General features: G+C 45.6%; 2 protein-coding genes and 1 pseudogene across 2 annotated transcripts in view; all 3 read right to left on the bottom strand.

The window, feature by feature from the left end:
- Window positions 1-1,420: 1,420 nt before the first annotated feature.
- Rpl37a-ps4 (ribosomal protein L37A, pseudogene 4) lies at window positions 1,421-7,133 on the bottom strand (annotated as a pseudogene).
- A 1,450-nt stretch (window positions 7,134-8,583) lies between these two features.
- Adam30 (ADAM metallopeptidase domain 30) lies at window positions 8,584-12,025 on the bottom strand. The gene is given in 1 exon segment (NM_001109600.1): window positions 8,584-12,025. A coding segment is annotated over 1 exon segment (2,181 nt). The 5' UTR covers window positions 11,985-12,025; the 3' UTR covers window positions 8,584-9,803.
- An 8,112-nt stretch (window positions 12,026-20,137) lies between these two features.
- Notch2 (notch receptor 2) overlaps window positions 20,138-24,860 on the bottom strand; it is a 133,379-nt gene continuing 128,656 nt past the window's right edge. Inside the window, 1 exon segment of the mRNA NM_024358.2 lies at window positions 20,138-24,685. Within this exon segment, the coding sequence (NP_077334.2) occupies window positions 23,297-24,685 (1,389 nt within the window). The 3' untranslated portion in view covers window positions 20,138-23,296.

The raw sequence follows: 24,860 nt of genomic DNA, 5'->3' as shown, positions 1-24,860 counted from the left end.
TCTATGCTCAGAAGAAGGAAACTAACCCTTTATCTCCTATCCTACACAAAAATCAACTCCAAATGTATCAAGGACCCTGACATAGACCTGAAACCGAAACATAGAGAGCAGGGGTTCCTAACCTATGGGATGTGACTCCCCAAAAGACGATGGGAAAGCATAGATATTTATATTACAATTCATAACAGTAGCAAATTTAGTTACAAAGTAGCAACAAAATAATCTTATGGTTGGGCAAGTCACCAGGACATGAGGCACTGTATTAAAGGGTTGGGGCATGAGGAAGGCTGAGAACCACTGACATAGAATGTCTGTAGCACCTATGAAGCTAGAAAGGGCCATGGGGTGAAGAAGAAATGAGACCTTAAGATCTTAGTGGTGCACATGATAGGAGGATAAAGGGAAGTGTGTGTGTGCGTGTGTGTCTATGTGTTTCCATATGAAAGTAAAATTGTCTTTTCAAAAATCTGTGAATAACTGCTTTGGAATTTTGATGGGAATTACATCGAATCTGTAATTTATATTAGAAATAATATACATTTTATATAATTGGAGGCCATTGTGAAGGGTTTTGTTTCCTTGATTTCTTTCTCAGCCCATTTGTCATTTGAATATAGGACGGCAGCTGATTTTTTGTGAGTTAATACTATGTCCAACTACTTTGCTGGAAGACTTTACTCCTGGTGGAATTTTTAGTGTCACTTATGTGGACTATTATATCATCTGCAAATACAGATGGCTTCTTCCTTTATACTTTCTGTCCCCTTGGCCTCCTTTGGTTGTCTTATAGCTTCAAGTACTATAATGAATGTGTATGAGAGAGTGAGCAGCCTTGACTTGTTCCTGATTTTAGGGGAATTGCTTTTAGTATCTCTCCATTTAAGTTAGTGTTGGCTCTGAGCTTTCTGTAAACTGCCTTTATTATGTTGAAGTATGTCCCTTGTATCTCTGATCTCCCCAGGACTTTTATAACGAAGGTATGATGGATTTTGTCAAAGGCCTTTTTTGCATCAAATGAGATGAGCATGTAGTTTTTGTCTTTCAGTTTGTTTACATTGTGATTACATTTACTTATTTACAAATGTTGAACCATCCCTCCAACTATGGGATGAAACCTACTTGATCATTGTGGATGATCCGTTTGATGTGTTCTTGGACTCAGTTTACAAGTATTTTATTGGGTATATTTTTGCATCTATGTTCTTGAGGGAAATTGGTACATAATTATCTTTCTTCTTATCCTGGCAATGATATGTAGTAAGGAGAATATTCACACATTGCTGGTGCTAGTACAAGCTGGTAGAATCACTATGGAAACTGGGAAGGTGATTCCTCAGGAAGATGGGAACCAATCTATCTCAAGACCCAACCATACCACTCTTGGGCATTTATCCAAAGGACACTCAATCCTATCACTTGGTTAACCATTTTTTCTTTTTCTTTTTCTTTTTTCCCTTTTCCTGTAAATTAGCCCATTTAGTGCAGGCCTGGCAGGTCTCAGACGGTAGGGCTTCTTCTGGTCTTTCAGTTCCTTCAGTTTTCTGATGGCAGGCTTCACTGTGACTACAGAAGTGGTATTGTAGGTCCAGGACCCACCCCACTGTTTTCATGCAGGAGCCACAGTGCCAGAAGCCAATGGCTCATCTCTTCGTCTTGGTCTTGCCACAGAAAGAGCAAGTGTACTTAGCGTGCTGGCTGACCTCAATTTTCTTCACCATTTTCCAGAGGGAGGCACCATAGCAGGTCCCGTATTTCAGGGCAATCCTGACCTTCTTGGTGCATTGACCCCAAGCCCAAGCCGGAAGAGGATGATTGGTTATCAATTTCAATGCTTATCTATGCATAATAACCAGAAACTTGAAACAACCTAAATGTCTCTCAACAGAAGAATGGATAAAGAAAATGTAATACATTTACACAATGGAGTATTACTCAATCGTTTTTTAAAAATGAAATCATAAAATTTTTAGACAAATGGATGGAACTAGGAAAAAACTTATTCTGAGTGAGGTATCCCAGTACCAGAAAGACAAATATAGTATATATTCATTTATATGTGGATATTAGCTGTTAAATCAATGATAACCAAGTCACAATCCATAGAACCACAGAGGGCAGATATAGAGTACGGGATCAGAGGTTAGATAGATAGATTTTGTATGTTAGGATAAAGAAATAGAATTGATAATTATGGGTGGATGAATGGGCAGGTGGAATTGGAGGATTGAGTGGAGAGACAAAGGGAGGAGAGACAGTTAAAATTAAGGGACACTTGAAAGATGGTATAAAAACTTAATATTGTAGAAGCTTCTTAAAATATATACAAATATGAAGGTGTGAAATTGCCAAGTAATGGGGGAGACAGTCCCATTTGGCCATCTCTTGTTAGCAAATGAAGCTTCCTATGCTAATTGGATTATAGCCAATTGAGCTGTTGGCCAAAGGGGCCCTGTGGAAATCCCCCAAACAACCCAGGCTGTTACCAAAATAATAGGTTGCTCTCCCCAAACTAATAGCAAGTTCCCGCTGATGAAGACACCTACCTAACACATGAACATGGAGAGCCTTCACCACTACATGCTAGTGTCTTTGGTACAGGAAGGCACTCTTCTCATTACCAAAAGAGAAACAAAAACACCAAGCCACCCACAAACCTTTTGATCTACAATGGTGTCCTGCTCGCAAGATATACTAGGACACAAAGCTCGTGGGAGTGACCAAGCAATATCTATCTGATTTGACTTAGGCTCACTCCACAAGATGGAACCCATACCCAACACTGCTTGGATCACATAGCCCAGGTATCTAGAGTGAAACCAAACCCTGCTGTTTGAAAAAGAAAACGTCGTGATCAAACGACTCCTAAAGATATCTTGCCATACTCATAGATCAGTGCCTCATTCAGCCATCATCAGAGAAGCTTCCTCTCTCAGCAGATAGGAACAAATACAGAGACCCAAAGCCAGACACCGTGTGGAGAGAGACCTTGGAAACTCTCATCCCCAAATGTCGTATTTCTATCAAATCCCTCCCCTTAGAGCTCAGGAAAACCCGTGGAAGGGTGTGAGGGTGACAGGGAATGAGCACACTGAGAAGATGCTCTAAATCAACACGAAGAAAGCTCATCTGAAGCACCAAGCACAGGGCTGCACGGGGCTGCACCAGGTCCTCCCCATTATGTCCTACAGTGTAGGGTTTCTGTGAGCTTCCTGAGTGTGTGAATGAGCAGGTCTCTGATTCTTGTCCCTTCTCTTGGGCTCTTTTCCTTCTGTTGGTTTGCCTTGTCCAATTTGGTATGATAGCTTTGGTTTTATCTTATATTTTATTCTGTTGTTATCTCTTAGAAGGTTGTTCTTTTCTAGTGAGAAAATGGATCCAGATGGTAGGGGGAATGGGAAAGAACTGGAAGGAGTAGGGGGAGGGGAAGCTGTAATCAGATATATTAAGTGAGGAAAAGGAATCTACTTTCAATGAAAGGAAAAGAGAAAGAAAAGAAATCACACGATGCATCTTTGCCAATCACAATGGAATGAAATTAGAAATCGCAGCAGAGTGGAAACTGGAAAATTCCCAGGCCTAAACAGTGAATTATGAGGACATTAAAAAGTACCTTGACATAAATAAAAATGTAAAAACCAGGTGTCAAATTTAATAACACAGGTACTAGAGGGATGGTTCAGGGGTCAAAACTACAAGCTGTTCTTGCGGAGGACCCAGGTTCAATTAATTCCCAGCACCCACATGGCCTCTCAGGACCATCTGTAATTTCAACTCCAGAGGATCTCATGCCCTCTTTTGCCCACCCCATCATGGGCACCAGATATGAATGTGGTTCACAGACATTTATGCAGGCAAAACATCCATACACATAAAAAATGTAAAAACCCAATTTATTAATAGTCCCAATAGGGGGGCTGGAGAGATGGCTCAGCGGTTAAGAGCACTGACTGCTCTTCCAGAGGTCCTGAGTTCAAATCCCAGCAACCACATGGTGGCTCACAACCATCTGTAATGGAATCTGATGCCCTCTTCTGGTGTGTCCAAAGAGAGTTGCAGTGTACTTACATATAATAAATAAATCTTTAAAAAAAAATAGTCCCAATAGGGAAATTTTAGTTATCAACACACTGAATGAAAGAAAATCTTTCTTCTTTTTGTAAAAAATAAATTATTTATATATTCACTTTAAATCCCAATACCAACACCCCCCCCCAAAGAAAATCTTAAATAAACTCATCTTAAGGTAATAGGAACAAAATGAACTAAGCCATGGTCACAGATAGAAGGCACAATAAAGCTGTGAATGGAGGTCAGTGAACAATAGAAACCGTTAGTTGTTGGTTCTTGGAAAACACCAAATTAAAAAACAAAAACAAATGAGCAATGAAAACCTGAGCAAGAGAATTTAATACATATTTGCAGTGAAAACACAAATAACCAATAAATGTATAAGAAGATGCTGACCATCCCTGATCATCAGGAGATAAGTAAGTCAAAGTTGTAATGGGATAGTTCCTCAGAAGCATAGAAAGGCCATTACTGAGAGTCAGAAATTTCCTGTGATGACGAGGATGGGCAGGAATTGGAACCCTTGGAGAGATGCCTCTGCAACTCCAGCATTTTCCACGAAGCATCAGGACCTGAGATTAGATCTCCAGATGCTACCTTAAAGCTGGGCCGAGTAGCGCCTGTAGTCTCAGCACTCCTGTGGCAAGATGGAAAAGAAAAGCGGGAGACATCTGGAACCCTGTAGGCCAGCTAGGCTGCATGTGTAGCCGTGAAGAAGAGAGACAGTCTCAAACAAGATGGCAGGGTGGGACCAACACCTGAAGTTGTCTTCTAACCTCTACACCTGTACCATGACTCTATAGTCACATGTGTGTATGTGATGTGTGAATGTGTAATATGTATGCATGCATGCATGTATGTATGTATGTATGTATGTATGTATGTATGTATGTATGCATGCATGTATGTACAGAGAGGGGATTTTAAAAAGAAAGGAATTGGAACCCCTGGGCAGTGCTAGCTAGCCAGAATATGAAAAGGTACCCACACAAATGGAAAATAGTGAGGCAGCTCAAAACATAATAATTAAAATATAAATACCATAAGATCTAGCAATTCCACTTTCAGATGTTCCCCCAAAGAATTGAAAACACACACAGAGAAAAATGTTTCCGCACCAAGACTTTCAGTAGCCTTACTCAGACTAGAAGAAAGGTAGAAGCAACTAAAGCTGAATGGTGAAAGAAATACAGAGCTTAACAAAATGTCCATGGAAGCAAGCCCCGCGCAAGGACAGCACCAGCTGACCTGCCAAAGGGGAGGGAAATCTCACAGGGCTCTACCCGCTAGATGAGGGGCTGGGCAAGCAAAGGCTGCTGAGGGAGGCGGGATCAGTTTTCTCTCAGGCTGAGCCCCCCATTGGTTAGCCATTCCTAAGTGGTGAGCCTCAACAGGAGTACACACGGGACTCAGCATAGCATGCTCACCTCAGGGCTTATGGATCGGAGAGAAAGGTAAGGAATGCAGGTGGGTCAGAGGCGAGTGAGTGGCTATGGTGTAAATACAGTACTTGGGTAGGGGTGTAAATTTTTCAAAAAATAAGACTTTCAATTTTTAAAACTTTAAAACATAACAGACAGCCAGTTTTTAAAAAAGAAAATGTAGTATATAGACACCTTGACAAGTCATCCAGTCTTATAAAGAAAGAGAATTCTGACACCATAGTTGAGTCAAAGCTGTGGAGACTGGGGCCATCTCTGAAGTAAAGGGGTTTGCTATCATCACTGATGTTCGATAGAAATGGCCCAGGGCCTGGACACATTTCTGTAGCTGCCAGCAACTGAGTTACAAAGCAATTAGAAAAATGCCTTTCACACCTATAAGCCGAGAACATTTGGATAGCAAATGTTTGAAGAAAGAAAGTATAAACCATTTATGTGGCATGTCAGGGTGTCTCTCATCAACATACTACAGTACAGATAGACTCTGAAGATTCTACTCGTGAAGCCAGTCACAAAAGCAAAAACAAACAAACAAAAAACAAAAAACAAACCCCCACGTAAATGTAGTTCTCTGAGGGATTTACTTCACTAAGACTCACAGACTGAAGGCAGACAATGGGAGTGGGGGGAGAAAATGGGGGGTGGCTTAATGAAGTCAGTATTACTTGTGTAAGAGAAAGAGAGTCTTGCCGGGTGTACTAGGGCAAACCTTTAGTCCCTTAGCAGGCTGATCTCTATGAATTGGAGGCCAGCCTGGTCTACACAGAGCCTGGTCAATGGAAAGAGTTCTTGGCCAATGGGGACGACATACTGAGACCGTATCTCAAAAAAGAGTTCTATAGAACATCTACATAAATGAAATATCCTAGTTACCACAAAATGAGCATGAAATGGTTAACATTATATATATATATATATATATATATTCACTGAAAAGTTAAATAACTTAAAGATTTCTCAGTAAGTCATCTCTAAACTTACCTGACTTAGACATATATACTTAGAAATACTTATATGTATTTCTCTCCCCAAGTAATGCTGTTTTTATTACTGTGGAGGCCTATGGATGTCCTTTAACATTGTTGTGACTTGGTTTCTATTGAAAATAAACATAAGGGATGGAGAGGTGGCTTGGCAGTTAGGAGCACTTGTTTTTACAGAGAATCTCACAAGGTGGTTTGGCTAATAACCAGCAACAGAGGACCAGTGCTCTCTTCTTGAGTGTTTCCATGACGAGTATCAAGGCATGTAGGTAGTATACATACACGCACACACACATTAATGCAAACCCTCGTATACATGGGAAAGGATGCGCTTAGTCCTGCTGCAACTTGACGTGCCAGGGTGGGTTGGTACCCATGGTGGGGGCTTCCCCTTCTCCTCAGAGAAGGAAAGGAGGTAATTGGGGGAAGGAATGTGTGAGGGTGGAACTGGGAGGAGAGGAGGGAGGGGCTGCAATTGAGATGCAAAGTGAATCAATCAATAATCAATAAATGAAAAAATCTCAAAGTCATTTTAAAACACCCACAACAGAGCCATTTTGAACAAGAGACACACACAATAATGCAGTTAGAAGTCTTGAGACCACTGCTTGGCACCTAGTGGGCTCTCAGTAATGTCCATCGTTGTCAGTGGGCTCTGATTCAGTGTCCTTGTATGTTATAGGACATTGCATGACTGGCCAGGCTTCTTACATGTTTAAAATTATGATCATCACAAAACTAAAGTGATTTCCATTTTTTCTTTACAAGAAAACAAATCGAAAGTAGATTAGATAGATGACAAACCTTCGAGTGTCTGTCCTGTTTCTAACTCTGTGGCTAAGGACTGGGGCAGGGTGCAGGAGGCTTCGGCACTGCCAACAGGGACAGCAGGGAGATCCAACCTTGAGCAGTATCCAACCACTTAGGCTGGCCCAAGTATGGAGGTGGGACCAGCCTCTCTCTGGACATAGATGTGACAATGACTCCTTGGGGAAATTAGTCTTCCACTTCTCCTGGAGTGGCAGCACTGTGTACAGCGGAAAGATTGGAGACTTGAAGAATAGTGGGGGTGTGGAGGGTGAAGTAAAAGGCATTCTTCAGTAGTACTTAGGAGTGCAACAAACCCAGGGCTGCTCAAAACGACCTACCTGTGAAACAGACCCTCTGTCCTGGTTAGCTTTCTGTTGCTATGATAAACACCATATCGTGACCCAAAGCAATTTGGGAAGGAGAGAATTTATTTCAGCTTACACTTTACAATCCATCATGAAGGGATATCAAGGCCAGAACTCAAGGTAGGAACCTGAAAGACCATGGAAGAGCACTGCTCACTGGCTCCCTCCTCAGGACTTGCTCAGTTTGCTTTTCTGTACCACCCAGGACCACCTGCCCAAGGGGGTGGCACCACCCACAGTGGGCAGGGTCCTTCCACAGCAATCCTGAATCAAAAAAATGTTCCCCAGACTTACGTACAGGCCAATCTGACTGAGGCATTTTCTCCACAGAGGCATTTTCTTCACAGAAGACTTCAGCTTCTGTCAAGTTGACACAAAAGACAGAAGTACCCCAAACCACGCAGCAAACGTCATTTTCTTGTTGGCAGCCATGCTAAGACACTGCTGAGGGCTGACGTCTTTTATAGGCCACACAGAACACAGGTGTTGTGATAGTTCAGGATAATGGACCCATCCCTTCTTACCTTAAACACCACATCAGAAACACACAGCGACAGACAGAGCTGTCTGTACCCACCAGAAGAGACAGGCCAGGAAGTCTCACTGAGGATCAACCCTTGTAACCTGTGTGTTTTTTTTTTAACTTATAAAATGTGTTACCACCAAGTATCCTGCAGCAGATGCACAGGGGCATGCAGCAGGCCAGGTGCTAGCACCACAGAAGCTGAAAGACACAGGGGAGAGATGAGCTTCCTTCACCCGGACATTAAGACAGTGCTCTACTCTGAACACCACAGCTGTACTCTGACATGGATACACTCAGATGGACTATTAGCTGTCTTTTCAGGTAATCCAACACTTGATCCCAAACTGAAGGGAAAATTCATCCTGGGGGGAGATTGCACTGATTTGTTTCCAAACAATAACATCATTTCTTTTTTTTTTTTTTTCTGATTTGAAATGTATGGGAAATTTGCGTGACATCATTCTGGGAAAAGAACCAAGAGTCATTTGAATAAGTGATGAACTTGTTAAATGACCAAATGTATTAGGTGACAGGATTGCTGGTGACATTGTGACCTGACATTTCTTTGTTTTAGATAGAGTCTTGACTGTTTGTTTTGTTTTATTTTTGGTTTTGCTTTTATTTATTTATTTATTTATTTTGGTTCTTTTTTTCGGAGCTGGGGACCGAACCCAGGGCCTTGCGCTTCCTAGGTAAGCGCTCTACCACTGAGCTAAATCCCCAGCCCCTTATTTTTTTTTTAAACATTTGAACCATCTTTTATATTTTGATGGCTTAAGTAAAGCTAATGTAAGTACATTCGCTAACATTAGGAAGGAATGTGGTACAGATTTAACCTCACTCTGTTACCCTCCGCTCCTGGGGAGTTTTTAAGAGTTTTGTCTGTGAGAAGGAAGCCTAGGAAACGCATCTGGGATAAACAGAGGAATCTCAAGTTACTGTTGTGACCCAGCTGTATAGCACTGATTGGACAGTTAAATAAGGATCCTAAGCAAGAACTGTGCATTGTCGGGGTACACTGTGTGAAGGTCGCCTCTGTCTATCCCACCGTTGATTGTTGTGCCAGCAGAGAGCTGAGAATTGCTGTTCTTATGGCCTCATAGTTCATAAACATTCACCTTCCTCACTTGTCGAATGGCTTAATAAGAGCTGATGGATAACAGCTAGGCAGACAGGGGAAGGCGGAACTTCTGAGCTGAGAGAGGGTCTCCAGGAGGACAAAATTAGAAGTGGGGGTTCACGAGTGGGACACAGAGGCGGCTGGATGTGAGCAGACGCAGAGTTGACTGGGCACATGGCAGGTCGTGGGCTAGGACAGTCACATCGATTTAGACTGAGCTGAGAGTCTGCCCAGCTAAAGGCCTAAATTATCATAAAAGTTAGTAAGTCTCTGTGTCAGCATTTAACCGGTGGATCCAGAGAGTCCCACTACAATGTATGGCAGCCAGTAGGACTTCAACATGAGCCATGAGTACAGAAATGCCCAAGTCACCCCTGTGTGAATGCGAAACAAAGGGATTATTCTTTTTTCATCCATTCATTAATGTATTTACTTTACATCCTGATCACAGTTTCCCCCCCTCCCTCCTCGCCTCTCAGCCCCTCCCCCTCACCTCTTCTTCCCCTGAGTCTCAGCTGGGTTTTTTTGCTGGCGCTTACGAAACAAATTTTTCATTCGCTGCGTAAAACACACAACGATCACAGAAAAGATGAACAGAATAGTACGCAGCATGTACAGCACGTGAACCTTTGCGAGTCTCGCCCTGGGTCCAGGGGGCCCACTGTCAATGCTCCCACCGTACCCTACCTCCACACAGAATGGGGGTTCCCAGCCATATGTGCAATGGCAGTTCTTTTTGTTGTTGCAAACACCCCGGCTATTGCACTTTTTAGGCAAACAGTCGAACTTCAGGGTGGCGTAGTCAACGCAAGTCCTGTTAAGGCACACCCGGTTAGGACCGCAGGAGGTACCGTCGTTGACATCACCTATGTCGGGTACCCCGTGCGGTATCATGGTCCCATGGTAGCTCGTGCCCCAGCACTTGAGATTGTCTTTCTTCAGGTGGGTGCTCAGTAGAAGGGTGTGATCAGGAAATCTGGAGAGGGCTTTAATGTTTACACACTGGAGCCGACCACAGATCGTGTTGTCTCTATGACACTTGGTGTATCGGGTAGCATTTACAATGCCACAGTTCCCAGACTGGTCACCTATCATGTTAACTGCATCGTAACACTGGCGAGGGGCCTCCTTGGCTCTACGTCCAAAAATGGCCTGGCACTGCAAGTACCTGGATCTGCACCCCTTATGGAAGCAAAAGCCTCCATACCTGCACGGAGTCCCATCCTGCTTGTAATAGTCTTTCGGACAGAAACCTGAGAGCCCGTCACAGTACTCTGCGAGGTCGCATTCATTTTCTTCCTCCCTGCACACATAGCCCGATGGAAGAAAGTTGCACTTATGACAACAGAGCCCGGAGGAGCAGTTGACGCCCTCTTTCCACTTACAGTCTGGCCCGCAGCACAGGTCGCTTTTGCACTCTTCTTCGGAGCCGCAGTCACACTCCTCCTTGTTTTCCACAATTTTATTTCCACACCTCTCTACTATATGCAGCTTTGGGAAGTCAGATAGACAATAGGACATTTTGTAAGACGCGTGTAAAAAATACTGATGGTAACTACAGTTACTAAACCCTGTACGTCCTGTACCCATGACACAGCTCTTCCTGCCTCTGCACTGACAGAATTCCTCATCATGATACATCCCCACACAATGGCCCATTTCGTGAGCAGTCCAAGTGGCAGGTCCCAGGAGATTAACGTTGAGGAAGCTGCTTGCGGATCCAGCATGGAATTCTTCACATGCCCTTCCCCAAGACCACGCAGTAGCATCACTGTATCTCCTTGCAATGTATAAATGTGCCCAGTCCGCAGGAAGCCGGTGATGCAGCGAAGCTCTTTTGTAAAGCACAAATTGGCCTAACACTTGGGATAAAGAGGAATAATAAAGATGTATTTTGTCAAACTGCGTCCAGACTTCAAGCGCCTTCAGTTGAATCTTCAAGCTGACATCCTGAAAGTAGGTGTCTGCAATTGAAGCCAAGAGAATGGCGTCCTCTACCATTCTAGTCATATTGCCTCGGGTAAACACATATCTACTCAGGTCAAAGACCATGACCAATTCCAAGTACCTTTGGTGCTTGTAGGACTGATGAAAGTTTTTTATTCTAGCCACTTCCTCTTCCTCGGCTGTTTGCCCATCTGTTTCTTCATCAACCACACCACAGGTCTCATTGCCGAAGTTGTCCTCAGTTAGGAGATACACTACATGTTCAAAACGGGAAGAGGCCCTGAGGGGTTCGATTTGGTAGTATCTGGAGTCAATGTTCAAGACGCCTCGCAGACCCCCCATGCATGTACTCAGAGTAGATTCGGCTTCCTGAGAGCCCTCCACGAAGCCCACGTAATTACACTGGTCTGGAATATGTGGGTAGTCCTCTATCAGACTGTCCTCTTGGGTGAAGGAGAAAACTGGCAGGTGTCTGGGCAGCAGTAACTTCTTGGGCCGCAAGTGCACCACACGCTCCTTGCCTTCTATCTGTAAGAGGTATGACAAAGAACTGTCGACACCCTGCGCCTCTTTCCTCAAGCTTAGTACTTTGGGAATGGTGATTTCATACGAGTCGAAGCCCCAGTCAGGGTCAAATAGTAGGTCTTCGGCCATAGCCTCAAGAAAGAGCATCGCCAGAAGCAGCCAGCGGTGTTGGGGGAGGGAGGCCCACACTGACCTCATGATCGGTTCTGTTTATCCCCACTTGGTTTGTTCTAGACTCAGGAGTTGCAGGAGCAACTCCAGCCTCTGGTTTGGGCATCAGATTTCCATGGGACTCCACTACAAGGACAGGAGCCGCAGGCGCACTGCTCCCCTGGCAGGCTTTCCTGGGAGTTAGATGGCGGGTTTTCCCCAGGCGCCCCCTACCCAACGCATCCAGTTCGTTTCCCTCCCCCACCCCCCACTCCTGCCCGGGGCAGTAAATTAAGCTCGCGCTTAAGAGTAGAGGAAAACGTGAGCGCGCGAACAATAGAATAAGGAGCGGCCCCAAGCGTGTTCTAAACACGAGGGATGCAGAGGGGCGGTTGTAGATTCAGAGATGGAGACGGAATAGGGAGATTGGCTCAGAGACAACTTATTATGGAGTCTGTCTACAGGGGAACGGAAGAAATCACGTGCTTTGCCTGGTGGTTGTGGCACATGCCTTTCAAAACTCCGGGAGGCAGAGGCAGTGGGATCTCTGTGAGTTAGAGGCCAGGCTGGTCTCCAGTGTGAGGGAGGACTACACAGAGAAATTCTGTCTACAAACAAACAAACAAACAAACAAACAAACAACAACAAAACCATCATTACCCCCCCCCCCCCACACACACACATTTTATAGCGCCTCCCTCGCCTCACTGGTAAGTGTGCCCCATTTTCTGGTGGCTCTCTCCAAGAAGCTGAAGACACCAGTCAGTCCCAGATTCCGCATCACACCCTTCTGCCCCAGGGTCTTCCAGCTGCTGGCTTTTCAGATCTCTTCAGCCAAACTAGAAAACAATCATTTTGCCTCTTTTGCTGCTGGTCAGGAATGTTCAGGTTGGTGTAGCCATGCACAATGAGCACTTGTTGGGGTCAGGAGAAGCTCAGGAATATTCTGAGAAAGGGACATTGTGGCTTATAACTAATATAAATATGTGCAGGTGACAGGTGATGTGTCATTGGCGAAGAAAAATGTCCTTCATTCAGAGGCCAGAAGGGCTTAACATCCACAGACAACCCCGGAGGAATGACATAAGGACTGAAGACAAACGTTTTCAGTTTTAGTCTTAGGAAATTCAGTCAGGCTGCTTCCCATGGAAAAGCTATGAAGACCCATCATTAAGTGAGGAGTGAGCTTTTGATGATCCAGACATGTTATCTGTGGGCAGAATTCATGGCCCGGGGCTGAGAAGGAAAGGGAGAGAAGGAGGATAGGAGGAAGGGAGGCAAGGGCTGAGAGCATCAGGAGTGCTTTCTCTGGATGAAAGACGTGTGTGTTGAGAAGGATGCTGCCATATTCAGGTGTGGCAGCTTGTCAGCCCCTCCTCCCTCCAGGCTGGACGGTTAACTGGCTCAGTCTTGTGCAGGCAACCACAGCTGCGCTGTGCTCATAATTGTGGTGATCCCATTATGCCTAGAGGATGCTGTTCACTTTGGTCCTCCTCCCCATGAGGCTCTTACAGTCTTTTCACCCTCTCTTCCTAGATGGCCCCCTGAGCCTGAAGGGTGGTGTGGGGCATGAAGATGCCTTCGTGGCTGAGCACCCCATATATCCTTAGTCTCTGCACAGTCCAACTGTGAGGTTTTGTGCGCGCGCGTGTGTGTGTGTGTGTGTGTGTGTGTGTGTGTGTGTGTGTGTGTGTGATACACACACGCGCGCGCGTGGGCACGTACAGGCTAGTCACCTTTAAGGATAGAATTTTTTTCATCTTGACTTTTTAAAAATTCATTCTATTCGTTTACATTTCAAATGATATCCTCTTTTCTTGATAGAATTTTAAATGTGGTCGGGTAGGTGGAACTCCTAGGGTAACATAACCCGAGTTAAGTCCATCCCCACGCCATCAGCATAGTGCTCCATGGAATTGTGTGGGGAAAGGAGACAGGGAGACCAAACAAGAGACCTCAGGAAACCTAGGATGCATGGTCAGGCTAAAAGAAGAGGCTTGTGGTGTTCCGAGGATTGGGTTTGGAAAAGGAAGGGCAAGCTGAAACAGGGAGCTGAGCAGAGTTCCAGGAACCCCGAACTTAGCCAAACGAAGACTATGTGAACTGGTTCAGGAGAGAGCTCAGAAGCTAAAGCAGATACCGGGATCTAGGTATACAAACTGGAGTTAGCAAAGCCAGCTCACATTTTCAAGAAGTTGGGCAAGGCGGAGAGAAAAGACGAGGAGGAAGCTGGTGTGGATGCTGTGACAGAAAGGAAAGGTAAAGAGGACACAGTTCTGACCATTCTCCTCTGCTGGTGGGAAGCCAGACAGAGTGCCTAGTCAGCCTTCAAGGGCTGGGAAGCCCCAGCAGTGGGACTACCCATCAGGAGACATGGGACACAGAACTGTGAGGTGAGAAGGTGAGCGACCATCAGGGCAGGGTTCCAACATGCTCTGTGAGCTCTGCCTCTACAGGGAGAGTGAGGAGGTGGTGAAGGGGACCCAGGAGACAGGAGAGAACCTGTGTCTCCTCCACTGTGAAAGTCCTGCAGAACATTGTAAGGACACAAACAATGCCAGCAGACAGGGAGTAGCTGAGGAAAGGCTGCATTACCCCCTGACCATTGCTCCCCAAGCCCCCTCCATCCTGAGGAATACAGAAAGTGTACATTTTCAGAGACAGAGTCTTGCTATGTAACTATGTAACTGTAGTGCGGCCTCAAGTCTGTGGGTCCCCTGGGGAACACACGCATTTGCTACCCCATCAGGCAAGAAGGTATTGGAATTTTGAGACGTGGGGTCTAGCTGGAGGAAGTTGCATCATCCAGGGTGTGCCCTTCCAGAGGATATTGTGACCCTGGCCTCTTCCTTTTTGCCTCCTAGCCATGAGGTGACAGCTTCTCACACTCTTTGCTGACCAGAGTAGGCCAAACCCATAAGTCAAAATAAACCCTTTCCTTTATGATTGATTATTAGAGGCATTTCCCCACAAATATGACAAAAGGGGCAGAAGAAACTTTGGGGAGGCAGTGGCTCGGCTAATGATCTTAACAGTGACAGCTTTACCGGTACACACATATCTCAAACATGTATGTACATATGTAATGAACATGAGTCTCTATATAGAATATTAAATATGTGCAGCAATTTATATGTGGGTCATCTCTCAGTAGAGTGTCTATTGTTTATTTTTAAGTTTGTAATATTTAGCACAATATAAATGGTACATAAATACAATGTTAGGAAATAATGACTAAAATGTACCAGTTCAGTTCAATGGCCGTCCCCACCCCCACCTCCCTGCTGCCCCACTTCTCCATGGTGTTTCTGCTCCTGGTAAGTCTCCCTCACCCTTCCTTATTTCACCCATTCTATTGCCTTCTCTACCCCGTCCTCTGAAGCCCTTTTTAGAAAGTGACTTAAATCTAGAAAATAGTGCATGTTGTTCACCTTATTGCAAGAGCGGCTCTTCCCGCTCTTCCTCCTTTCTCTCTCTCTCTCTCTCTCTCTCTCTCTCTCTCTCTCTCTCTCTCTCTCTCTCTCCCTCTTGGCTTGACACGATAAAAAAAAAAGAGTGGCTCCTCCCAGTGAACAACACATACTGCACATAATTTTCTAGATTTACTTCGATGACCCCAACATTCTAGCAGAATGCACTACTCTCTGACTTGACAGTTTCTCTCCTGTGCCACAGTTATGCTAGTCAAAAACCTCACATTTACTGTTTTAAAGCTTTCCTGTATTATGCTAGTGAGCGTGAACAAATATGTGCTTTACAACAATTAAGATGTATGTTTATATATAAACACACACACATTTTAGCCCCTTGAAACTATTTCTATTGTGTTAGACTGCTAGAATGTAAAGGAGTAGATCAAAGAAAGGGAAAGTGTTCATACTGATTAGTGTTATCGACTCACCCTTAAAAATGGTGTTCTTTACAAAGGAAACCACACTGAGCGCTTGGATTTTACATATTAGAATTAAGACCATCTAACTAGCAGCGTGTGCCAGTCAGTATCTGTCGCCCGAGAGAGCATGGGCACCTGAGATCCATTCTCCACATTGCGTAACAGCTAAGGTTTTCGCTAAAAAAAGAATACAGCTCAATATTCTTGGATTGCTATTAAGGTGGGGTATATTTAGTAAGTGGAAGCAAATATGCTTTTAGTTGTCATAAATATCAACATTTTGAGGGCTTGGAGAGGCTTGGTGTGTGAGCCTACAAGCGTGGGGACCTGACTCTCAATCCCCAGCATCCACGTTGAAAGCTGGCACAGCTGTGTCCCTGTAATCCCAGCATTGAGAGGTAGGAGCTTGCAGGCCAGTCAGCCTGGCTGAAATGGTTCAGGAAGAAACCCTGCCTCAAGGTAATAAGGTGTCAGGGAAAGATAGGAAGGTGCCTCCTATTCTGCTTTGACCTCCAAATGCACTTACACACATACACCACACACACACACACACACACACACACACAATCACACACACATATACCACACACATCATACACATAACACACACACACCACACATAATCACACACACACAATCACACACATATACCACACACATCATACACATAACACACACACCACACATAATCACACACACACAATCACACACATATACCACACACATCATACATATAACACACACAAAATCACACACATATACCACACACATCATACATATAACACACACACAATCACACACATATACCACACACATCATACACATAACACACACACACACACACACACACACACACACACACACACACACTTTAAAAGAAAACACTCTGGGAACCTGGCCCTTGGGAACCCACTTGGAATAGTGCAGGAAGAGTTTGTTTATGGAGCTATTAGAACCAACAAAGAAAAGGTCTCACTCTTAAAATTCTTTCCAGCTACTGATAAAGCTTAGTGGAGTGCCAGCAAAAATGTTTAATAGATCTTTTTAAAAAGTGTGTTGTGTATGTCTCTGCGTGCACCTGCACATGTGCCATTGTGTGCCAGGCCAGAAGCTGGCACTGGGTGTCCTCTAGCAGTCCACCTGTTTCTCTGGCATAGGCTCTCTCCCTAAACCTCCGACTGGTGTGTTCTCAGGTAGGAGCTCCTGTCTCCACCCTTTCACACTTGGAGTTACAGGCACATACTGGCTTATGGGTGCTGGGATCCTGATCTGGGCCTCACGATTGTGTGTGGTAAGTACTCCTGACCACTGAGCCATCTCTCCAGCCACCCCTCTGCTTTTGAAACAGGGTCTTACTGTGTAACCCAAAGTAGTCTCAAACTCATGTTCCTGATTGTCAATCTTCTCAGATTGTTAACAGATAGCTCCAAAGTTTTGCTCGGCCACAAGCCAGCCTTCCTACTCCACAGACCTCACCCCACAGCTATAACACATCTTCGCATTTCTTGTGTTCACTCTCTGCAGGGGAGACAGATGTCAATAGTTGGAGTGTGGTTTATGGTCATCTCTATGCAAATGTACATAACCAACTGATGTCAATTCTTTTTGTTTTCCTTGACACAGGTTCCACTTCAACAGCTCGTTGAGTACAAGGTGTAAGGGACAGCCGGAACCTGTGTTAAACTCTTTATTACTCTTTCATCACTGAGCATAGCGTTTGTTTTAGATGGTAGTTGATACCTTGTGTTTCCTGGCATAATTTATCGCATAGTTTTTTTCGTGAACATGTAATTTTATCAGCACACTCTTGATTTCCCTGCAATGATTGTGAGTTTCCTTGATGTAGCAGCATCTACTGATACACTTAAAAATGTTTTTTATTTTATTTGTTATGGGTGTTTTGCCTATGAGTATGTGTGTGCAGGGTCCCCATAGTCTAGGAGAGGGCATCAGATCCCTTGGAACTGGAGTTTCAGAGCACCGTGAGCCACCTGCTAGGCAGATGGTGGATTCTAATCCAGCTCCTCTGGAAGAACGAGTGATCTTAACCACAAGCAGCTCTTCAGTCAGCAATACACTTCTTTGCAGTTGTTTCCTTTGGAGAACATTCCTGGCTAAGATGGGATGTTCTAACACTCACTTGTGCCAATTTAGGTTTTTATTACCTGACACAAGCTAAAGTCATCAGAGAAGAAACTTAACTGAAAAGATTTTGCTGTTGGATTGTCCTGTGGGCAAGTTTATGGGTCACTTCCTTGATTGATAACATGTGAGAGGACCCATCTCACTGTGGATAGTGCCACCCTAGCACTAAGCCAGTCAACAGTGTTTGGCCACAACCTCTGCTTCAGTTCCTGCTTCCAGGTTCCTGTCCTTCCCTCCCTCCCGTCATGAATTGTAAGCAGAAATAAATCCTTTCCTCAAGTTGCTTTTGATTATGGAGTTTACCACAGTGATAGAAGGCAAAATAGACACTACTGTAGTTTTAGTTTGGTAACAGCTGATTTAGATTTTTGTATCTATAAATAAGATGAATCTATAATTTTCTTCATTTCATGTTTTCCTTCATGGCACACATGTGGAGTTCAGAGGACAACTTGGTTCCCTTTGTCTTAATGTGGATCCCTGGAACGGAACTCAGGTCGTCAGTTTGGGTGGCAAGCAACTTTACCCACTGAGCCATTTCATCTTTATAGGGCTTGAAGAACTTCCATTATCCATCCTGCTGCTGGGTTGTCTCCAGGTTGCACCAGCCCCAGCTAAGGAAGCCCAGTAGTAGGCCCAGAGAAACAGTTTTGTCAGAATTATCAACACAGTATCCCCTTTACTTTGTGATTCCTGGACTAACCCATCAGTCACAGGCCAGCAGCGGAAGTTTCCCAAAAATGTAGTTGGACAACAATAATTGAGGAAGGATCTGTGTCTTCAGATATGCCGTCCTCCCACTCAAACTCTGGCCAGGGCTCTGAGCCATCTCTCAGGGTAGGGTGAGAAATGCAAGGTTCACGGTGTGCCTTGACAGGAATCTGCTAGGTAGCTTTCTCTCCAGGTTCCAGTAACTCCTCTTGGCTTCCATTCCTTTTAGTAAAGATTAGTAGATTGGTCAATGCTACCCAGGGTCTCTGCACTCCATGTTGTGCTTCTAACACTTATGCAAACACTCCCTTATTAAGACACGGTCTTGTGGAGCCCTAGCTGATCTTGAACTATGTAGTTGAAGATGATCTTAAATTTTGGGGTCCTCCTGACTTTATTCCCAAACTGCTGGAATACTGACATCTGTTAGTATACGTTAATTATTCTATACTAAAAGGAACATTGTATTTTTTCCTTATCTCTCACCCGCACCACAGCAGAGACATGTGCTAGAGGCTGGAACCAGCTCACAGATCCTGATACTCCACATCCTGGAAAGTGTGCTGGTATTATAGGAGGCTTGTTTTATTTTATTCTTCACATTCTGATGTGAGTCAGTCCCCAGCTCTTCGGCTGTGAGGCTTGACTGATGCTTGACCGAGGGAGACTATTCACTCCCGTTCCTTGTATGAGGTGCAGTATCCAGTCCTACTGTTCTCCAGCCGTACACAAATGAGGGCTGTAAGGTTCCCAGGTGCAGGGTAGGAGATCAGTAGACCAGTGACCTCCAGCCTAGATCCATGAAAGGTCGTGTTCTCCAAGGAAGATTTGGCACCACAGAGGTCTGCAAGAAGCAAGAGAACAGCCTGTGGGCCATCCTTCTGAGGCTCTTATTAATTCTCTCCATACACCAATTAAAAGCCACATGGAGGCCAACATGTCTTATGCACAATTATAAAACTTGAGGACTAACTGATGTGTGCTAATGAACTGTGAGGTTCTGACGCTTTCTTAACCAAAGCATCGCCCAAGATTTGAAATTAAGTCATTTCAGGAAAAAACAAACAAAAACAAAAACAACCCAAACTTAGTTTTTGTAATTATGCGCACATGATTTAGAAGTGTCTATAAAACACTGGGACATGAAAATAAGCTAGAGGTGAGATTGCTGTGAGACTGCTGCCATCGCCTTGCCCCCACTGATTGTTAGCAAATCTATGCCCGGAAAGCACTGTATCATCTTACTGTACATTCTGTCCTACACACAGCCACACAGATCAGCAGTGCTCGGGTAAGGGAACCAGTAAGTTTCTTCTACCCCAATTCTTGCACAGCACACATTCCCCGATTCTGTGGGAGCCGCTTGGTCCCAAGCAGCTGTCTGTTGGCCACTCCTATGGTCAGGGTGTGGAGGAATGGCTCTGTATTATGGTATTTCTGAATGGATGAAAACTTTCCCCTCAGAAGCATTTATTTATAATCAAACTAGACGAGAAAATGAAAGAGCGTCAGTACTGGGTGGGCTTAGGGTTCAGGACGAGGAAGATTGAGGTCTCTCTCACCAACCTTGACATCATGCGGTGCTCACTGTGGAACCGGGGCAACAGCAGGGGAGAAGGGCAGAGGAGGAGACCACTGAGCTTTGACAGGGAACCCTTTTTATTTTGTGATAAAAATGTTTTCATATAAATTTCATCTTAAACTACTTTTAGAATGAAACTTTAAAAAGTAAAAACAGTGTGCATACTCCTTTCTACATTTAGTCAGGAACATGCAGTCATTTTCTGGTTACTGAGTTTCTCATACAAACAGATACAAAGTCACTTTTCAGGGAAATGTACACAAGGACGTTGCCATAGTACCACGACAGACAAGGGTGGGGCCTCAGGACATGGACATGTGTCCTTCCAAACAGTCCTCGAAGTCAACGTGCTGGTTAGAGTCCGGGTCCTGAAATCGCATGCGAACAGAACGTTACACCTTTGGTTCTTTTCTATACAAGACTTCAAGTGGCCAAGTTTAACAAAAAGATATAACCAACTCGTGCTGTCGGCTTTCATTAAAATCTTTAACACAGTCTTTCTTTCCTTCAATCCCCCCCACCATCGCCTAAGAAAACGATGCTTAAAACAAAAACAAAAACAAAAAAAAAACAAATTAAAAAAAATATCTTCAAAGGCAGGCAGGAGTCAAAGGGAGAATTCATACAAATAAAAGTAAGTCCAACAGGGACTGGGACCTGTGTACGGAATGAAGGATGTGCCCGTACAACCTTAGCCTCTAACTCAGATCCCAGGAGATCTCTCCCCTTTCCTAGACCTCTCCCCTTTCCTAGACACCACACAGGTCAAGAATTCTAACATCTAAGGGACCCATCAGGTGTCTGACTGGCAGTGTTGTCTTCATCTCTGCAGCCTGTTGTCTGTAATGGCAGTTTTCACATCCCTCCTCCCAAACCCAAAGGATCCTCTTTGAGGGATCCCTGACGGAGAAACGGTAAGTTTGTTCTTTGTGTCTGGGGAAGGATCAGTGACCACAGACCCAGTGGCTGGGTTCTTGGCCTTGGCCGTGGCTCGTAGGCAGTGGCACTAAGGCTTTAGGCAGGGAGGTCCACACAGAGTTTCTCTTTATCTGGGACTAACTGATGGGCATGGGGACACAGTCACCGTTTAGGGCAATAACACGTCTATATTCCATGAAAGGGGCTGATAGGATGATATTGCCACATGATAATAAAGTCAAATGAGCAAACAATCTGCCATACACCAGGACAGAACAGATAGTTTTTGCTGATTCAATGACCTTGGATGGGACTAAAATCCTCACTGCCATGGTAACAGATACACGGAGTTCCTAAGGTCAGGCTGATGAATGAGTGGAGGAACACTTATTTCAACTATTGCAGGAATAAAGACTATTATTAAAACAACAATTTAACAAAACCCCTAAAACAACAAATAAACACCCCCCCAAGGTGATCCACCTAATATTATACACAAATGCTCCCGCAGAACTGATTTTCTGGTGTCACAGGCATCATGACACCAGGAAGTAATGATGGCATGGCCCTAGGGCCAATTATTAGCTGGCTGAGGGGAAGATGGAGAAAACTGTCATCCTAGATTTACAACAGATGAAGTTGTTTCTGCTCTTGAGAGTCCGGGACATCACTGAAACCACAATACAGGAAGCAGGTTTGGATGAGGTACAATCTTAGTCTGAACACAAGGACAGTGAGGAGCCATCATCATCTGAAGGGGACTCTAGGGAAGGAAGACAGTGCGGCAACAACTAGCAAAGGCCGCCTCATGTGTGCTCAGGGGACTGTCCATTCTCCACGTCTGGAACCCAAACACGGATTCCATGTCGTCACGGAGAACCTGCGGTGTACACCAATCACTCAGAGCACACAGTGTGGAGGGAAACTGATAAGCTGGCTTCTGATCTGAGAGGAAAGTGGTCCTAAGGAAGTTGGCAGTCACTGGGTCCCCTGTGCCCCAGGCAAGTTCTGTCCTAAGTGGCAAGGGCAAATGGAGAGACATTTTCTTCTGCGGGCATCTCTGAGGAGCAGTGCAGCAGCCAAGAGTACCTTCATCTGCTGGATCAATGGGTCCTAAGATTTGGGGGTGAATGTGCTTCACAGTGGAGATCAATGTTGGGCCTGTAAATGGGTAACTGCTTCTTGGGCAAGCTAGCTTATTTCCTGGACATCCCAACGTTCACCCACTTTTCCCACTTTACAAAAAGATGAGAGAATATCATAGTACCTAAGCCTCCTAGAGTACAATTTTATACTGACCAGGCCAACAAACAAAAGAACTCATATCCTTCCCCCTGATGAGTATATATGGGGTCCCAGAGGCAGGGGAGAGAAATTAAGGTGCAGGTTCAGAAGGAGGCTTCTCTTCCCCAAATATTTTGTTCTCTTCCCTTCTAGGAAGGAGACACGAGGATTGCAGTGTGTGCATTTTTCATGGGCGGGCACTTCAGAGGCCAAGGTTGAGACCCATGACCAGAGCAAACCCTGTGAGGCTCCTCGGGTGCTGGGAATGTGGGGACAGGAGGCTGAAGCGGTTTTCCAGGTCAGGAATGATTAAGGGCACAAACGTCTGCCCATGACATACTGGCGGGATCAATCACAGACAGGCGCAGAGAGGAAAGCACCAAGTGACATCAAGGCTACTTCCAGGGCTGAGAAGATTGGACAGAATCCCAGGGCACGATTCTCAGTCCGCCTCTAGAGCAGTCTCCACATGGAGGCAGAAGCCTCCAGGGCTTAGTATGGTATTCAAGCTGCAAGGATGTCCGGGCGACAACAGGCATTCATCGTACTCTCCAAGAAGAGAGCGAGGGGCCCCAAGGCTTGCATTCATCTTGCATCTCCATGAACTTGCAGGATGGGCAAAGGTCAGTAGGAGCTGAGTCCTCCCTAAACTGCACAGATACTCAGTGAAGATGAAAATAATGCTGCTCATGCTTGTGTGAAGTCAGGAGCGTCTTTCCTCCTGCCTCCAGAGGCTGGTTAGAGGTCTCTTCATTTCTCTTGGATAACCTTCACTCGGCCCTCAGGAGTGCGTGTGATGGGCACGTCCATCTCTAACTGAGGCACTCTTCATGCATAAACCTGCATGTTGCTGTGTGGTGGCTCGGACATGTGTGTTCCAGGTCCCCGCTGACCGCCTCCACCCCCTCCAGGAGTTGGGCTGGTGGTCACATCTGACCAGTCAGACGCAGAGTGCGGTGAAGAGCTCGACCATTGGTCAGGAGACTCTGGGGATGGTGTCAGGTACGGGTGCTCGCCCTGGAGGTGACCACCATGATTGGGGGTGCGCTCGGCAGCATTTGAGGAGGCATAACTGTGTTGGGAAGGGGGTGTGGGGTACTTGCCCACAGAGGCTGGGAAAGGGTGATAGGTTGGGACAATGGTCTGAGCTACCTGCCCCTCCTGCTGGGGCATCATGGTAGGTGGGAAAGCCACACTGGGCAAACGGGCCATCTCTGGGATCTGGTACATAGAGGGCAAGGGGCCTGCCACAGCTGGGGGGCAGCCGGACTGTGTCTGGGGAGCCCCAGCTGCCTGAGCAAGGCTGCCTTTCGGGATGAGCTGGAAAGTTACAATGGGAGGCAAGGGCTCACGCTGTGTGGGGATGGGCTTCCCTTCCGGAGCTCTGCTCTGAGGAGCTGCCATGCCAGGGTGGGTTCCCTCTGCAGGAGCCAGGACCATGCCAAACATTTCACTGTACTGGGTCTCACTCATCTCCACGCGGTTCATCCAGTCTGAGGGGACAGGGACTGAATGTAACCTGCCCAAGCTTCCTGCACTGCCACTCCCTGGGGGGACGATGTGGTGGTGGGACAACAACTGGCTGACTGAGGGGAGCACGGTGCTGGCTCCAGGAGCCAAAGGCTGCATTTCGTGAAGGTTAGAGAAAGACAGTGCATGCTGAGCATGCACTGGGGCAGCTGGGGCAGCAGCCAGAAGAGGCGTGGGTGAGGCCTGTAAGATCCCAGGGGACGTGATCATGGGGGAAGACGTGGCATCAGAAACATATGTGTGAGGAGACTCGAGCGAGTCGACAGGGGATAAAGTCACTGAGCTCTCGGAGAGCTGGACCTTCTCGTTGAGACACTTCTTCCTCCTGCTCCCCTTGACGTCCTTGGCCTCCTTGGCAAGGTTAGGCAGGCTTGTGGGCATGGTGCTCTTGGTGTTGGGCCGTCTGGCCTTCTTACCCATTGGGGTGTGCTTCAGACTGAGGAAAGACCTGTTGGGCCCACAGAGGACAGGTGAGAGAGCAGAAGTCAAGACAGTCCCCGGAGGGCTGGGAGTCACGTTGTACTCGTCCAGGAGGCGAACTATGTCATGGTGCATGCGGTCCCGAGCCACATCCCGGGGAAGGCGGTCCATGTGGTCCGTGATGTCCCGGTTGGCAAAGTGGTCTAACAGGATTTTGGCTGCTTCATAACTTCCCTCTCGGGCAGCAAGAAACAAAGGTGTCTCTTCCTGAAGAAAGACCGTGGAACATATCTTTAATACCCAGAGCACACAGAAATGTTCCTAACCTTTATTCTCTTATAATCTTTTTAGTACGTTTTCTAAGTGCTTCTTCTATGAAATACCATGGACAGACAGTATCTCTTCCTATATGCCGTGTACTTTGACTTCCACAGAGATCTCA

The sequence above is a fragment of the Rattus norvegicus genome, chromosome 2 (assembly GCF_021556685.1).
Source record: "Rattus norvegicus strain SHRSP/BbbUtx chromosome 2, alternate assembly SHRSP_T2T, whole genome shotgun sequence".
In the NCBI taxonomy this organism is placed as follows: domain Eukaryota; kingdom Metazoa; phylum Chordata; class Mammalia; order Rodentia; family Muridae; genus Rattus; species Rattus norvegicus.
Note: the sequence above shows the minus strand (reverse complement) of the source record. Positions and strands in the feature narration are given on the sequence as shown.